Source organism: Littorina saxatilis, linkage group LG8, assembly GCF_037325665.1.
Source record: "Littorina saxatilis isolate snail1 linkage group LG8, US_GU_Lsax_2.0, whole genome shotgun sequence".
Taxonomy (NCBI): domain Eukaryota; kingdom Metazoa; phylum Mollusca; class Gastropoda; order Littorinimorpha; family Littorinidae; genus Littorina; species Littorina saxatilis.
In genome coordinates, this window is record NC_090252.1 from 31,580,935 (window position 1) to 31,598,434 (window position 17,500).

Below are 17,500 nucleotides of genomic sequence, written 5' to 3' on the forward strand. Positions count from 1 at the left end.
TATGTATTTACATGCCTTGAGTGAAAGCTGGAAGATTGTGCGAACTGTGTGTTGAAAAGTTGTTCGTATTGATGTATTTAAAGTGAAGAAGTATGTTGTTTTTGGTTGAGGAAATAATGAGCCTGCATCCTCCCAAATTCTGTTTTTGAAGTGTTTGGTGTGAAAGGGTAGAGACAGTGCAAAAGGGCAGAACACGCATAATAAATTCACATGCAAACCACTTCGTGACAGTGGTGACCCCGACTTAGCCCTAAATAGGTTTTTGTTTCTAAGGGTAGATTTTTGTTGTAGTTAAAAAGCAGTTGCTTCCCTTTCATTGGAGAAATTGAGAAATTGAGAAAGAAGTGCCTTAGTGTAGCTAATTATACATACTTTGATATTTTGCGTATTGTAGTGTTTGTGTATGTGTATGTTATTGGACACCCCCTCTCCAGCTCTAGGGGTCTACGTAGTTGTATAGTTCGTACGTAGAGAGGGCCTTAGTTTCTGTTTGCTTCCTTTTCTGTGTAATTATTAACTATCTTTCTATCTAAATTCTAGCTCCCTGTCCTATAAGTTTTTTTAAAACTATTTTTCTTAGATTCTATCTTGGATTGATTGTTGTGTATGATTGTTGTCGTTGAGGTGCAGGCTTATTTTAAATAAAATAGTATAGGGTGTGCCATTTTTTTTGTGTGTATAAATTCTGAAATTTTGTATTTTTTTTGGTTGGACTCTGATATTTTTTTTCCAGTTGTGTACTCTGGCTTGTTTTTTGTTTATTATTGTTGTTGTTGTTCCTATTTGTAGTTGGATTAGTAATAGGGTGATTATCTCCCCTATACTACTGTTGGATATTTAGTTGTTGGTTTCGGGAAAGTTTTTGTTTATTTTTTTTTGTAAATTTTTTTTTTTTTTGGTTAGTAGTAATTTGTAAACATTTGTACTTGGACATATTTTTGGGTAAATTTTTTGTTGTTGTTGTGAAGATTTAAATTTTGTTTTGGTTTTGCTCTGGCGATTGATTTTCCTTAAAGGATCTGACGCTGGTTAGTGGTGTGTGGAATTGAATTTTTCATTTAAAGTGTGTTATTTGGGTTTGAGAAACTTTGACATTTCTAGTTAATTAATTGTTATTTTGTGTTGTTGTTGATGTTCTAAAGTTGTTAGTTTAAGTTTGACATTGATTGACAAGGTTTGAAGCTGTTATTAATTGTTTAATCTGATATTTTCTAAATTATAATTTTTTTTGTTGAACTCTATTAAGTTGATTGTTTATTTTTGAGACTGGTGGTGTAAATAGTTAAGTAGTAAACAATTTGAGGATTGTTTTTAAAAAGGCACAAGATTTCTGTTAGTTTAGTATTTTATGATACTCTTTCGTGTGTGTTTAGTATTGCGAGAAACTGGTGTATGATACAACTTTTTGATACTTAAAACAATTTTGTGAACTTGTGTTACTTGATCCATTGTATTACTTTGAGATTACTTTGATATTTTGACATTGTAAAGATGGCTGAGACTAGTGATACTGGTGGTAACACATATGCTGATTATTTGGCATTGGGAGAGAAGCATGGGTTAAAGGAAGGGGCTTTGTTTAAGTTTGCCCAGGATCAGGTGGATAGAGAAGAGAGAAGTCAGGAAAGGGAAGCAAAGAAAGTAGCAGCTGAGGCTGAAGCAAAGAAAGTAGCAGCTGAAGCTGAGGTTGAGGCAAAGAAGATAGAAGCTGAGGCAGAATGAAGCAAAGAAACAGGAAACAGAAGTAAAGAAGATAGAAGCTGAGGCTGAGACAAAAAGGTTAGAAATTGAGGCAAACAGGGATGCAAAGAGGCTAGAAGCAGATACTGAAGCGAGGAAAATGGATTTGGAGTTTAAGAAAGCAGAAGCGCAGCAAAGTACAGGTGGAAATGCAGGTGGAAGATCAGGTCCCAGCATTAGGCCCCAGTACCCAAAACTCCCCATGTTCAAGGAAGATAAAGATGACATTGACAGTTTCTTGTTCAGATTTGAAACGCATGCAAAGGCGAACAAATGGAATGATTCAGAGTGGGCCACTTATTTATCAGCTTATCTGGAGGGTGGAGCTTTGTCATTGTTTCATTCATTGTTTTCAACGGGTACTTTGTCGTATGAAGACTTGAAGAAAGAGTTATTGAAGAAGTTTCAGTGCACTCGAGAGGGATTTCGGGAGAAATTTCGCAGTACGAAGCCAGAGGCTGATGAAAGTTTTGGCACATACGTAACAAAGATGAAGCATTTGTTCAACCGTTGGTTGAGTTTGTCTGATATTGAAACATCATATGAAGCATTGTTTGATTTTGTGTTGTGTGAGCAGATTCTTAACAGTGTATGCACTGATTTGGCAGTCTTTTTGAGAGAACGGAATTGTAAAAGTTCAGAAGACATGATTGCTAGCGCAGAAACTTACAAATCAGCCCATCCGAATAAATGTTTGGCCAGAAAGGGGCAAGTAAATCCTTTGGGGACTGGAAATGTAGCGTTCAATCAGAATCGTGGAGCAGGACAGTCTTACAATCGAGGTCAAGGTGATAGTGGCAGAAGACAAGGTGGTATGGGCAGAAATACCAGATTTCAGGGCAGAGGATGGCAGCAGGGAAGTACTAGAGGTACAAGTACTGAACAGCAGAATCAGGTCATATGTTACAAGTGTGGTCGGTTGGGCCATTACGCTAGAAGCTGTTTGACAAAGGTTGCGAATTCCGCAAAATTGGTAGCAGATTGTCAGGACGCTGGGGTGTTGATAAGCTCGGCAGCTGTCGGGTCGTTGCCATTAGCAGAAGGTCGGGTAAATGGAAAGAAGGTGTCAGTACTGAGAGACACAGGAGCTAATGTAGCTGGGGTAAGGAAGTCGTTGGTCTTACCAAGCCAGTACATAAAGGGAGAGGTCCAAAAAGTGAAGGGTTTTGGTGGACAGATTGATGAGTACCCATTGGCGGAAGTGGTTGTCGATACCCCATATTTTCAGGGAAAGTTGAAATGTTGTGTGCTCACAGACCCAGTCGCTGACCTAGTGATAGGTAATCTTCAGGGTGTGGTTCCCAGAGTAGATTTATTCCTTGGGAATATGCAGGGTGTTGGATTGTCTGCTGATGTAAGTCACAAGGAAGAGACTGAAGAGTTAGTACTTGAGAAGGTCGCGTGTGCTACGACAAGGGCACAAGCCAAGAAGAAACTGGAAGATCCAGTACCTTTGAAGAATGTCATTACTCCTGATTTGTCAGTTGATGTAGAGGATCTGATAAGGTTGCAGAAGAAAGATGAAACATTGAAAGAGATGTGGAGGTTGGCACGAGAGGATGAGCATACAGTTCCGGGTCAGCCGGGGTCGATATTCATTGAAAAAGAAAGGGTGTTATATCGACGAATGACAAGGAAAGATGGAAATATCGTTGATCAGATTGTGGTCCCGGTACCTTTGAGGAAAGAAGTTCTAGGTATTGCACACGACGGATTGTTGGCAGGTCATGGGGGCATCCAGACGACAATAGACAGGATACATTCTAACTTTTTCTGGAAAGGGTTGTACAAGGATGTGCGTGATTATTGTCACTCTTGCGATATTTGCCAACGTTCTGTTGCGAAGGTAAGAGTTCCGAACGTACCACTGGACTTTATGCCCAGAATTACAGAACCTTTCAAAAGGGTGGCTATTGATCTGGTGGGACCTCTTAGTCCGCCGTCAGAGGAAGGACACAGATACATCCTGTCGGTTATCGACATTGCCACTAGATATCCCGAGGCAATTCCCTTGAAGAACATAGACACAGTGTCAGTTGCTGAGGCGTTGATAGGAGTGTTTGCAAGGATGGGATTTCCTAGTGAGATTTTGTCGGACAGAGGCAGTCAGTTCACGTCAGACATGATGAAGGAAATCTTGAGGTTGTTAGCCATCAAAGCAGTGCACACATCCCCTTATCATGCCCAATCAAATGGTGTCGTGGAGAGATTCCATGGTACTATTAAGCCTATGATTAAGAAAGTCATCGGTAACCAGCCAAGATTGTGGCATCGGTACTTACCAGCGTTGTTGTTCGCGTGCCGCGAGATGCCTAATGCAAGTACGGGGTTTTCTCCATTCGAGTTACTTTTCGGCAGGAGGGCCAGAGGGCCAATGGATTTGTTGGCAAGTTCTTGGTTAGGACAGACAGAGAAAGATGAAGAGAAGCCTCTATACCAATATGTGTATGATCTGAAAAACTACTTGTCAGAGGTGTGTGAGGTCGTGGACAAAAACTGTGTGAAGACGGCGGTTAAAAACAAAGCATATCATGACAGAAACGCGAAAGATCGCAAGTTTCAAGTGGGTGATGAGGTGCTGTTGTTGTTGCCCTCAAGCTCAAACAAGTTGCTGATGTTGTGGAAAGGTCCTTTTTCTGTTGTGGGAGTTTTCCGAACAGACTACAAGATCAACGTGAATGGCAAAGTAAAGGTTTTCCATGCCAACATGTTGAAAAGGTATGTAAGACGCGCTGACAAGTATGCAGCTTGCGCAGCGGAAGTTGTTGATACAGAGACAGGTAGTGGATATCGCGAAAGCGTTCCTCTGAGATCTGACTGGGGCAGTCAGGATGTTGTCCCAAATAAATGGTGGGGAGAGGCAAATGTTGCGGTGTTACCTCCTACTGAGGAGAAGGAACCGTTGCCGTTGCCTACATTGCCCAGGGGGAAAGAAGAGACAATCAAGGACATTGTTTTTGATCCTGGGTTGACAGAGAGTCAAAAGGGTGAGATAGAACAGGTATTTGAAAAGGTGGGTGAGATTTTCAAAACAGACCCAGGATGCTTCAGAGGGAACTTAGTTCATGACATCAGACTGACAGATAAAGAACCAGTACGGAAGAAGCAATATCCTCTACCATTTGCATCTAAACAGACCCTAGAGCAGGAGGTGAGAATGATGCTAGAGTTAGACGTCATAGAGCCTTCTAGTTCGCCATATTGCGCACCTGTCGTGTTAGTGAAAAAGAAGGATGGATCAACCAGAGTGTGTTTAGACTTTAGAGGTTTGAACAGCATTACAGTGTTTGATGCGGAACCGATTCCTGATGTGGAAGAGCTGTTTGCAAGTTTGGCAGGGGGGGTCTATTTTACAAAGATAGACCTTGCGAAAGGGTATTGGCAAATTCCGGTTAATCCTCATGACAAAGAGAAGACAGCGTTTCAAACCCCACTGGGACTTTTCCAGTGGAAGCGAATGCCATTTGGGTTGTTGACTGCACCGGCAACGTTTGCCAGGATGATGAGAATGCTTGCGTTAGACAGATTCAGTGGTCTAAATTTTTTTGATGATGTACTGGTGTCTAGCAAAGCGTGGAAGGAACATTTGGTGCACGTTGAAGGGGTCCTACGGACATTGCATGAGCAGGGTCTGACGGTACGACCGTCAAAAGTGGAAGCTGGGTTTCAAGAACTGGAGTTTTTAGGTCATGTGGTGGGGAAAGGTCGGTTGAGACCAGAGAAATCCAAGGTTCAAAAGATTTTGGAAGTATCGACACCTACTACCCAGAAACAAGTTCGTTCCCTGTTGGGTCTGGTTGGGTACTACCGGAGGTATGTACCGAACTTTGGTCAACTGACAGCGCCGATCTCTGACTTGCTCAAGAAAAAGTCTGGTAGACGGTTGAACTGGACAGCTGAGTGCGCTACGGCTTTGTGCGAGTTACAGAAGAGCATTTCTTCGTCGCCAGTGCTAGTGTTGCCGGACTTGACTCGTCAGTTTGTTGTTTGCACAGATGCCAGCAATGTTGTTATAGGCGGTGTCTTGATGCAAGTGCATGAGGGGGAGTGTAGGCCCGTTGCATATGTCAGTAGAAAACTGTTGGACAGAGAGACTCGGTACAGCACTATTGAGCGAGAGTGTTTGGCCATTGTGTGGACATTGTCAAAATTGTCACGGTACCTGTGGGGTCGCAAATTTATTTTGCAAACAGACCAAAAGCCACTGACATATTTGGCATCAGGAGCGTACAAAAACAGCCGAGTGATGCGGTGGTGTCTTTCACTGCAGGAGTTCGCATACGAGGTTCATCCAATAGCAGGAGACATGAACACTCTGGCAGACATGTTGTCCAGATCATTCGCAGATCAGAGCATACCATAGTAGCAGTGATGCTGGAAAAAGGCTGTTTGTTTTGATCAAAAGAAAACTCAAGAATTTTCTTTTTTCCCCGGGAAGGGGGATGTCACAAAGATGTGAGTAGCATATTTGTGAGGTGAAACCACGTCGTGTTTTTAACCTCCCTAAATGTTGTACAGGCGAGGGTAGCTGACCGGACTGGCGTTATTCACGTGTTTCGGGTGTTGCACGTAAAACTGGCTTAGCTTGATGTGAGTTGTGTTTGAGACATGTAGCTGGTCTGGGGTAAATAACGTCACAGCGTGTGAGATTTCCAACCGGGAAGGTTGTTCAGCGTGTGTCAGACTTGTTCTGGGAACAAGTACTCTTTCAAGAGACGGGTCTCTTAAGGTAAATGATTTACTATGTTGTATATTATTGACGTTGGAATACATAGCTGGAGCGTAAAGGTTAGTGTGTATAAAGTGCACCCAATCTTAGTGTGAAGCGTTGAGAGAATTCTTGAGGTAATTGTTTCACGGTTTTTCATGGGGAATTTCTTGAACATAATTGCTACGCATTTATGTTAGGTTTAAGACGGTCATGCTTTGTATGGGGAGTGTTATTCATTGAGTAAGTGTTAGTTTGGATATTGAATCTGTACGGAATGTGAACGTGGAATGAACGAGAATGTATGAGTGGTACATGAACGTTTGGAAGAAGAGATGGTTTTAGAGAATGTTGTATTAAGACTTGGTTAAATTCTTTAGGAGTTTCCATGAGGGTTTTCCATGGCGTATAAGGGAGGGACCTTACACGAGAGAAGCGCTAGACGACGGTGGAAGCAAGGGACCACCTCTGCGCAGATGACTAGACGAGTGGAGTCTTCATCGAGACCGGTCGTAGCTGACGACGGTTGTTTCCGCTACGGGCGGAAGGGTTTCTCGGGGAGAAACCTGGAAGGTGTGTGCGGGCATCGTCCGTGAGATGTGTGTTGGTGTCTTCAGTGAAAGGTGCGTGTTGGCATCTTCAGTGGAAGGTGTGTGTTGGCATCTTCAGCGAAAGGTGTGTGTTAGCATCTCTGTGTGTTGGCATCCGATTTCATTAGTCTACGACGATTCAGCGGGACAAGTAAGTGAACTGGCGACATGCAGTGAGCCGTGATACGAACTCGTGAGTGTCTGTTGGTACCTTCTTGTGTGCGTTAATCTATATTTGAGAGAGTAGTGTTATAATATGTATTTACATGCCTTGAGTGAAAGCTGGAAGATTGTGCGAACTGTGTGTTGAAAAGTTGTTCGTATTGATGTATTTAAAGTGAAGAAGTATGTTGTTTTGGTTGAGGAAATAATGAGCCTGCATCCTCCCAAGTTCTGTTTTTGAAGTGTTTGGTGTGAAAGGGTAGAGACAGTGCAAAAGGGCAGAACACGCATAATAAATTCACATGCAAACCACTTCGTGACAAACATCGAAAGGGGCAATCTGTTATACTGCAAAACGTCTAACATCGAAAGGGGCAATCTGTTATACTGCAAAACGTCTAACATCGAAAGGGGCAATCTGTTATACTGAAAAACGTCTAGAACAAAGCTGATTGAGAAGCTGATTGAGAAGCTGATTGAGAAGCTGATTGAGAAGCTGATTGAGAAGCTGATTGAGAAGCTGATTGAGAAGCTGATTGAGAAGCTGATTGAGAAGCATACAATAATGTCGACACTGAGTCAGGAAGGGGGAATATGGAATTTACTGAAAAACGTCAAAGAAACATACAACTGTGTCAACTCTGAGCGGGAAATCTATTATAGGCCTACTGCAACACGTCCACGATTGAGAAACATACAGCAGTGTCAAAACTGAGCAAAACATCTGTCAATTTCTCCTTTTTACTTTTGTAAGTTTTACGCTGCTTCTCTCTCTCTCTCTCTCTGTCTCTGTCTCTCTCTGTCTCTCTCTCTCTCTCTCTCTCTCTCTCTCTCTCTCTCTCTCTCTCTCTCTCTCTCTCTCTCTCTCTCTCTCTCTCTCTCTCTCTCTCTCTCTCTCTCTCTCTCTCTCTCTCTCTCTCTCTCTCTTACCCTCTTTCAGTAGGGATATCTTTCTTGGAGCAGAATCCCAGATGCCATTTTCCGGCCATGTGAGTGGCATAGCCCAGGTCCTTGAGGTACTCCGGCAGCAGCTTCAAGCTTTGATCCAGAGAGTTATTCCTGTTTCTCGTGTACACTTCTTTAGATCCCGCTCCGATCGTGTAAGGGTATCTGAAGACAGATGCATTGCACGAGCAAATGTTGGCCATAGACGTCGCAGACAAAACTCAAAAAAGAAGAAAGAAAAAATATGTCGTGTACAGCAAAACCAATACATTTAGTCAAGATGTGTGACTTGCAAAACGAAAATGAACCCATAGTATTTTTTTGTTACTAAGACTAATTAACCATAGGTCGGCCAAAATCCTACGACCAAGACAGCACATCGCCTTGGTTTCACAAGCCAAATAAACCTGATTTGCATAACACTGTTTTTCTGGATTCTTGTTTTCAATTGAAACACAACGTATGCATTACTTTTTGGATTTAGGAGATGGTAACAAATACGATGCAATCATTTATAAAAAAAACAAACCCACTTATTTGTAATTGTAATAGCAATTTTGTAAGCAAAACTGCACTCCCATAGTCCGGACTGAGTCAAAGAATGTTTGACCAATATTTCAATCAATTTTATTGAAAAATTAGATCAACTTTTAAAAAGCCGGATACGATGTCACGGAAGACATACACACACAAACACACACACACACACACACACACACACACACACACACACACACACACACACACACACACACACACAACACACACACACACACACGTACCCCTCTCCCCCACCCCCCACCCCCACCCACCCCCACCCCCCACCCCACACACACACACACACACACACTCTCTACCTGCCAGTCATCAAGGCAGCTCGGGAGGGCGTACACTTGCTCTGAGCATAGAACTGCATCATCTCAGTTCCTTCTTGCTTCAGCTTCAGCAGATTCGGGGTAGGGATTTCCGGCAGGTCAGCCCAGCTGACGTCACCCCATCCCATGTCATCAGCCAAGACGTAGATAATGTTGGGCTGCTTTTTTCTTTTTTTCGCCGATTCGCCCAGAGGCGTCAGCAGCAGCAGAAGCATGGATATGCAGGGGAGTAGCATGGCGACCCTCATCATCCTGTGAAGAGAAACTACTATCATTCTTCTTTTTCGTTCACGGGCTGAGCAAGAAATTCAAGTTGTACGCCCTCACGGCAAAGCCATTTGGGGTATGTTCCTGGGTTTTACCCCAATTTCAGATGCGATACACATCTGAAACAGCTTTTACGTGCATAACCGTTTTTAACCTCGCCATTTAGGCAGCCATACACCGCTTTCGGAGGATGCATGCTTGGCATGGTATGTTCGTGTGTCTATAACCCACCGAACTCTGACATGGAGTGCAGGATCTTGTCCGTGCGCACTTGGTGTTGTGCTTGCGTTTACACACGAAGGCGTCTCAAGGACAGGTTGTAAGAAAAGGCCGTGCTTAAAGGTACTGAACTTGTCAAATCCAGGTGCACGGAGCCCCTGGAGCTTTTAGTCATACCTCAGGCAGCTATCCGTTAGAAGAACTACCAAGTTTCATTGACTTGCAACCCAAAGAGTCAAGAACTGCGATTTTTTTACGAATTAATTTCGTACTCGGACCCGGCTGGTCTTGACCTATTTTTGGATCTAAATTTAGGTCAGGTAGATCACCACATCATGCACAAAAAGACAGTCACTAGCAAACTATGTCAGATGTCATCATGAGTTTGTGTAAAACAAAATGGAGGCCGGAATCACTCGGTTGAATCGAACTCCGACCAAACACCACGTAATAACTAGGTTAATTTATGCACTCGCGTGAACAAGAAACTGTCGAGCTTCACAGATGCCGTCGTTGGGTAGTTTTGGGTTTGTTTTACTACCATAGGAGGATTTTTGAACTGTAAATGCACTCAGCTGCAACACAAACGCAAAACGAAGGCTGTGAGCTTAATCCTTGTGAAACAAAGTTCAGTTTAGTTCAGTTCAGTAGCGAAAACGTTTCGCAATTGTAAATCCTTTGGTTTTCAGAAAGCTTTGTACGTCGACATCCCAATCCCACACCCCTCGTTTGCTATGAACGTTGTGTTTACGCAAATAAACATTCTGGTTCTGAATTCTCTGAAGAAATCATGATATTCAAGCCAGAGATACGTGATTTCTTCTTGGTCTGTTCAGCATGTAACAGCAGATAGACGATAACAATCTGAAACATCTATGTAACAAAACTAAAGTAAATAATATAATCAATAAATCAGTGAGCAAACAAAGCAATCAATACATGATCAATACATGATCAATACATGATCAATACATGATCAATATATGATCAATACATGATCAATACATGATAACACCAGTAAAAACTTAACTAAGCAATCAAGGATGAAAGTCGCGTGTTCAATTCAATGCTTGTTAATTATTCTCTCAGGTGCCAAGAGACTGGTTTTCGAATAACTCTAAACTTTTTCTATTACATAATTATGTCGTATTCATTTAGAGCGCTTACTTCCCTTTGGTTATTACATCAATGACAGTGTTATTGTATCACTATATAACCAAATAAAATTAAATAAACATAATTTACAAATATACAAATACGAGTTTTGAATCTTTTTTTAAACAGACTGATTTGAAGAAATACTCACCTGACGGAAGCAGAAGAAATAAGGAGCCTGGACAAAGTACAGCAGTTTACAAGCCGATTGCGATCCCTTTTATTGAGAACGATGTTTAAAAGCGTGTAAGGCAAACAGAGCAAAAATGTCTGTTTACTGCAGTACGACCGACTTGGGTTTTGCAGCCAGTCCGAAACTCTTTCTTATGCCTTGGGTTGAAATAATTACAACAGAACATAAATGTACGCTTACTATTATTAATACACACTGAAAGAAGGAACGCTAATAGCAGGAAGCTCAGAACCCAAAATAATGTATAAGCAGAGTTATGCAAACCCAATGTCCGCGTATTTTAGACATTGACTAAAAACAAATTTACTCTCATTCACACACACCCGGCCACCACACACACACACACGCACACACACACACATACACACACACACACACACACACACACACACATACACACACAAACACACGCAAACACACACACACAAACACGCACGCACACACATGCACACGCACTCACGCACAAACGCACACACACACACACACGCACGCACGCACGAACGCACACACACACACACACACACACACACACACACACACACACACTGACGATGGACCTGCCTAACAGCAAACTCTTTTTTTTTGGCCTAATGATCTTCCATATCATGCGCAGTAGGATACTATAAAGAACCTGATTGTTTCGACTGAGCAGGTGGCTGGAAGGCAGAATTTCATACTATTAGCGGTCGGAATCTTTTCTTAGGCCAAAAAAAAATAATAGTCTGTTTATGGTATCCCGACCGACCCCATTTTTTCGCGCGACCCTAGACTTTTGTTTGGCATTTGGGAAAAAAAAAGTCTTTGTTTTTTGGCAAAATAAAAATGTTTTTTTGGAGGAAAAATAAAATCCCGACCTACCGACCCTATTTGTTTTGCCTATGTTACCGTAAACATCATTTTTTTTGTTTGTGTGTGCCTTATCTATCTATTCATTCCTTTTTATGAACATTATTAGGATTGTTCAAGGAAATGTCTACACGTGATTTCGTGTTGGCGAATTCATTAAGAGAAATTTACAGTAGCAGCGGGCGGGGATGTAGCTCAGTCGGTAGCGCGCTGGATTTGTATCCAGTTGGCCGCTGTCAGCGTGAGTTCGTCCCCACGTTCGGCGAGAGATTTATTTCTCAGAGTCAACTTTGTGTGCAGACTCTCCTCGGTGTCCGAACACCCCCGTGTGTACACGCAAGCACAAGACCAAGTGCGCACGAAAAAGATCCTGTAATCCATGTCAGAGTTCGGTGGGTTAGAGAAACTCGAAAATACCCAGCATGCTTCCTCCGAAAGCGGCGTATGGCTGCCTAAATGGCGGGGTAAAAACGGTCATACACGTAAAAGCCGTGGGAGTTTCAGCCCATGAACGAACAAACAAAAAAAGACAGTTGCAGCTGTCTCTTCCATCATTCTGAAAAGCCTTCCTGGGCAATTAAAACCCACCGTGCCGCTTAATGGTTTCTTGATGATTAAATATGTCTTTAAACGTACGACTTTATGTTCTAGAAATGGTGTCAAATGTTTGTGCTGAATGCGAGACGATTCATACACGTATGTGCATGAACACCCATTCTTAATAATTAGGTGCAATTGCTGTCGCCTTGATTTTTTTTTTAAACACGAATATTAACAGCTTTTGTGTTTTCAGCGTGGCAATAGGGTCTTATAATTGGACGCGACAAGTATAATGCCGCCGAGTCGAAAACGAGTCGCATTAAATACCTGTTCTAGTCAAAGTACCTGACCCTATTTCTACGCTGAAAACACAATAGCGTTTATATAGCTATTCTGACATGTCATTCTGAAAACACACACACACATTAACACACACACACACACACACACACACACACACACACATATATATATATATACACGCACACGCACACACAGACACAGACACACACAAACAGACACAGACACACACACACACACGCACACACACGCACGCACGCACACACACACACACACACACACATACGCACGCGCATACACAGACACACACACACACACACACACACACACACTTACGCACACACGCAGCATCCGTCTGCCTTTTATCAAGCAAAACTCGTTCAGAAATGTTATTTGCAAACGCCCTCTTCTCATCTACAATAACATCCTGCTTTGTGCATGACCAATGTCTCACACACTGTACCACACACATCGGTTCATTCTATACAATAGATTAAATATAAATCAGAGCTCAGACGGTGGTTGCCAATCACTTGACACGCGCATGGTAGCTGACAATTAAAGGGCAATGCATTGAATCATTACTGATAATAAGTATTAAGTAAAGTAAGCCAAAGTAGTTTCGTGTGTGGATTTGTGTGTGTGTATGTGTGTGTGTGTGTGTGTGTGTGTGTGTGTGTGTGTGTGTGTGTGTGTGTGTGTGTGTGTGTTTGTGCGTGTAAGAAAGCCTTCACAATCGTTTAGGTCAAAAGCCAAAATAAAACCTTGAAACAAGTGCAGCGTCTCAACAAAGTCCGTGTCGGTCAGTGTGAAAAGGACAACCCCCGTTGCCGGAAAGGTGAATAACTGATCATCGAACCATAAATGTCAAACCCAGTCATGCATCACGTGAAGAACTTGGTGCTAGGAAATCCACACAATCAGAAGTTAATTGTTTTGTGCGCAGTCACGCACGAAACTCATCATATCGTATCCTCCCATCGTATAACAGCTTCTAAAAGAAATGTACCGAGGTATTTGGAAATCCGTAATTGCACTCAATTGCCATCAAGTTACGGTGCGGGAGCGGGTGGGTGGGGGTTGGTGGCTGGGGGAGGGGGGTTACGTCAAAGCACCCTCCACCACAAACAAGTGCAAGTAGGCAGAGATAAGTGCATACGGACATCGCACTCTTAAAGAACAATAATAGCTAGGCGTTATACTAAAATGCCATTAGCATCCTTAATTAATCAGGCATGGTTCTTGTTAGGATTTTTACACGAGAGTAATCTTTACCACGTGGACTCTTTCACGGTGTACAGATGAAATGTCAGCCACTGCTGACAGGCATGGCCGAGCATGGGTTCTGAAAAATAAGAAGTTTCCATGAATTTACGGTTTGCGTTTAAACCGGTGCGCGCGCTATGAGCTGCTGGTATTGAATAAATGGGGACGATTGAGCTGAACGTTTGTGTTTGGAGTTTGTGGAAAAAATTCAAGATATTTGAAGAATCTGGGGAATCCGCTGTGTTGCTGGTAATTAATATAGTCAAAGTGAGTGAATGAGCCTCAGGGCGCTGCTTCCCCCGTGTTGGAAACAGAAAATAGTCCAGAAACGCCGTCTAGTGGCATCACGAGCACCACCCTCCATGACACCTCGATCGACGTAGCAGCCTCATCACAAAAACAAGGGAAGTAATTCAGTTAAAGTAACCCACAAAGAGTGCTCCCGACATTAAATCAAGCTGTTAGAACACCTGCTTTAGCAAAGTGAAGGCAGTCATCCTGCGCAGTAGAATTATTTGTAACTCAAGATAATATTGTATAACTCGGGGAGCAATCTGAGGGCCTCTTTACGTAGGTAGTATGCATGAGAAAGAGTAATTTGAAGCTTTAATTGTTTTCCTAATTCCTGCTAATTTTAAAAATGTTCCGTTCTTTACGAGAGGACACACCTTTATTTGTGTGAACTCTTTCTGGCATTACTGATCTATATACACACACACACACACACACACACACACACACACACACACACATAAAGAATCATAATTATGCTAAATTGCAGTGACATTTTCTATTTAATGTGTTGTTACCATAGTTATCATCATTATTATTCAAATCAAATTTGATTTAGTTGTTTGAATCATACGTCGTAGTACCCTGGATATGTCTGAGTCACAGTATTGTCTGTTTTATTTCCTTTTTACAAGTTTTGAGTACATTTTTTAACATAGAGGGGGAATCGATATATACACCAGTTAACAGTTTCGGCGTTTACATGGAACGAAGAAGGAAAGCGGAAGAGGAAGAAGTACAAACATACTCGCAAAAAATGATCTGCGCACGCGTTCAAATCAAAGGGGGGGAAAAAGGAAAATCGCGTGTTTGTGTGCCCGATGTAATCCTTAGAACCTTTACACTCTTTCTTCGAACACTCAAAAGCAGCTTCAGGGCTGGAAGACTACAACATTGCACTTTCTGCCGACTGAATCTACGCTTTCTCAAATCAACCGGAACAGGAAAAAGAAGAAAAAACTTTCGAAAAAACGATCTGCGGATGCGCATTTTCTCAAAAACAGGAAACCGGAAGAGGAAGAAGAAGCAAAAGTGCTCGTAGAAAAAGATGTGCGCATGTGCGAATCTAAAATGGCCGCGGAACTGTTAATCGGTGTATGAACTCGAGCTTACGTTTCCTTCTGCTTTTTCGTTCCTTGATGACTTCTCATCTGTTCAGCTACGCAACAGCAGTACCGCATGTATTCTTTAATCCAAACGGGAGACCCGGCCCAATTGACATCAACGTCAACGAAACGGACCCAAGCGGCACAGTTGTGATCGAGGTCCAGCCCCAAGCCGTGCTACCGTGGCTCATAAACTATGCAGAGAGCAATGAACATGACAACTCACGAATACAGAACGAATTGAAATCTTCGGTGAAGTTTCGATCTCCGAGCGGGGTGAGTTCTGGTATTATTTGCGCTGCGAACCGTAACACGAACACCGACTGCTCTATCCGGACCTTTACGGCTTGGGTAACAATCCTTCGAAATTCATCTCTCCGCGCTAGCGGTTTTTCACAATGACGTTCTCCCTCTGATCTGCTGTTACAATTTCCGTCTTATCCCTGTTTATCTGAATGTTGACCTGAAAAACGAGTTCAGTCCAAAGTTTCCAAAGAATTCTGTCCACGTCAGCTTTGGGATGTCTGAAATGGCCGCGGGTTTTGTCATCATGTATGACATAACATCGAACAATCAGCCCAATGACGAGGACGTGGGATTGGACGGACAGCTCGGAAATCTGGTGTTACCCGACACCAGTGGCAGTGAGAGCGTGTGCAGGCTTGCTACAGACGTTAATGGTACAACGCTCGTGCTGAATCGAAGCGTTAACTGCACTGATTTTGAGAGCGTCGATGCACTTCGTTGCCGCGTGAAGGAGCAAGCGGATTCTTTGTATTTCTACTTTCAGCCAGCGACAAAGAAGTTGTCTGTGCGAACACGATCACTAAGCCCACGACCACAACGACCACGACTACAACGACCTCGACCACAACGACCACGACCACTACGATCAAGACCACTCCGACCACGAACACCCCGACCAACGCCACCACCACCACCACCACCAACATCACAAAAAGCGTCAATGCAACTATATAATCAGACCACTGACACGTCAACGCCAACGTTGAAGATAGCAAAGGCGAGTTCCAGTACCTCCGCCCCAAAACTCGATTTGGCTATCGGTCTACCCGTGGCAATAGCAACCATTTGCATCGTACTTGTTGCCGTCGTTGTGTCGAGGAGGAGAAGCAAGGGCAAGACAGATGGAACAGCAGCGAGGAGTTGGGGGACGTCGAAGCAACTCAGCGATCCTGCGGAAGAGTCCACAGTTCCGTTTGGAGGACCGGCCCAAACCGCTCCAGTGACGACGGAGGACTTGACTGTATCGGACATGGATGATAAACTCAGCGAGTCCGAGTACACAGCTCTGTTTGGAGGACTGGTCTAAGCCACGCCAGTGACGACGGAGGACATGACTGTATCGGACATGGATGACAGTGAATTGTCCGAGATCGCGGAAATGCCCAGCGTTTCCGCCGCGCCCTGACAGCAACTTAATGACGTGTTGTCCTCCATGCCAGCTCCTTAAGAGGCATGAGATAGGGGGTGGGGTATGGGGAAAACTCCGGCTGTTAACGAAGGGACAGTTCTTGAAGTGTATTTTCTTCAGCATGCGTAAAGGCGGTCCTTGATTGAGACGAAAGTCGACTTAGTGAAGACTTCACGAAGGCTTTTTTATAATGGAAAACTCAGGGCTTAAGGGCCCGGCTGCAGAGAACTGTTCTTCTTCTTCTTCTTCTTCTTCTTCTTCTGCGTTCGTGGGCTAAAACTCCCACGTACACTCGTGTTTTTTGCACGAGTGGAATTTTACGTGTATGACCGTTTTTTACCCCGCCATTTAGGAAGCCATACGCCGTTTTCGGAGGAAGCATGCTGAGTATTTTGGTGTTTCTATAACCCACCGAACTCTGACATGGATTACAGGATCTTTTTCGTGCGCACTTGGTCTTGTGCTTGCGTGTACACACGGGGACACCGAAGAGAGTCTGCACACAAAGTTGACTCTGAGAAATAAATCTCTCGCCGAACGTGGGGACGAACTCACGCTGACAGTGGCCAACTAGATACAAATCCAGCGCGCTACCGACTGAGCTACATCCCCGCCCGAACTGTTCTAGTCCCTTGGGCTTTTGATATTTTTGTGATTTTTTTTAAAAATAACCATGTGATTTTGAGAAAATGGGTACATAAAGATAACGGCTAATATCGACAGTAAGAATGTAGTACCCACTTGATAATTGTGGGGGGAAGTAAATGTTATACCTATTAGAAAATAGCAATAAATTACAGTTCAAAGCTTTTGGGTATGTTTTATATCGTCTTTTTTTTTATCAATTTTACTTAGCGTAATT

General features: G+C 43.1%; 2 protein-coding genes across 2 annotated transcripts in view; both read right to left on the reverse strand.

The window, feature by feature from the left end:
* LOC138973311 (arylsulfatase B-like) overlaps positions 1 to 10,941 on the reverse strand; it is a 22,080-nt gene extending 11,139 nt beyond the window's left edge. Inside the window, exons 1-3 of the mRNA XM_070346029.1 lie at positions 10,813 to 10,941; positions 9,003 to 9,272; positions 8,131 to 8,310 (exon numbers count right to left, since the gene is read on the reverse strand). Coding sequence (XP_070202130.1) covers positions 8,131 to 8,310; positions 9,003 to 9,271 — 449 coding nt within the window. The 5' untranslated portion in view covers position 9,272; positions 10,813 to 10,941. The remainder of the gene's footprint in view (positions 1 to 8,130; positions 8,311 to 9,002; positions 9,273 to 10,812) is intronic.
* LOC138973308 (arylsulfatase B-like) overlaps positions 1 to 17,500 on the reverse strand; it is a 443,818-nt gene that overhangs the window by 33,738 nt on the left and 392,580 nt on the right. The window lies entirely within an intron of this gene.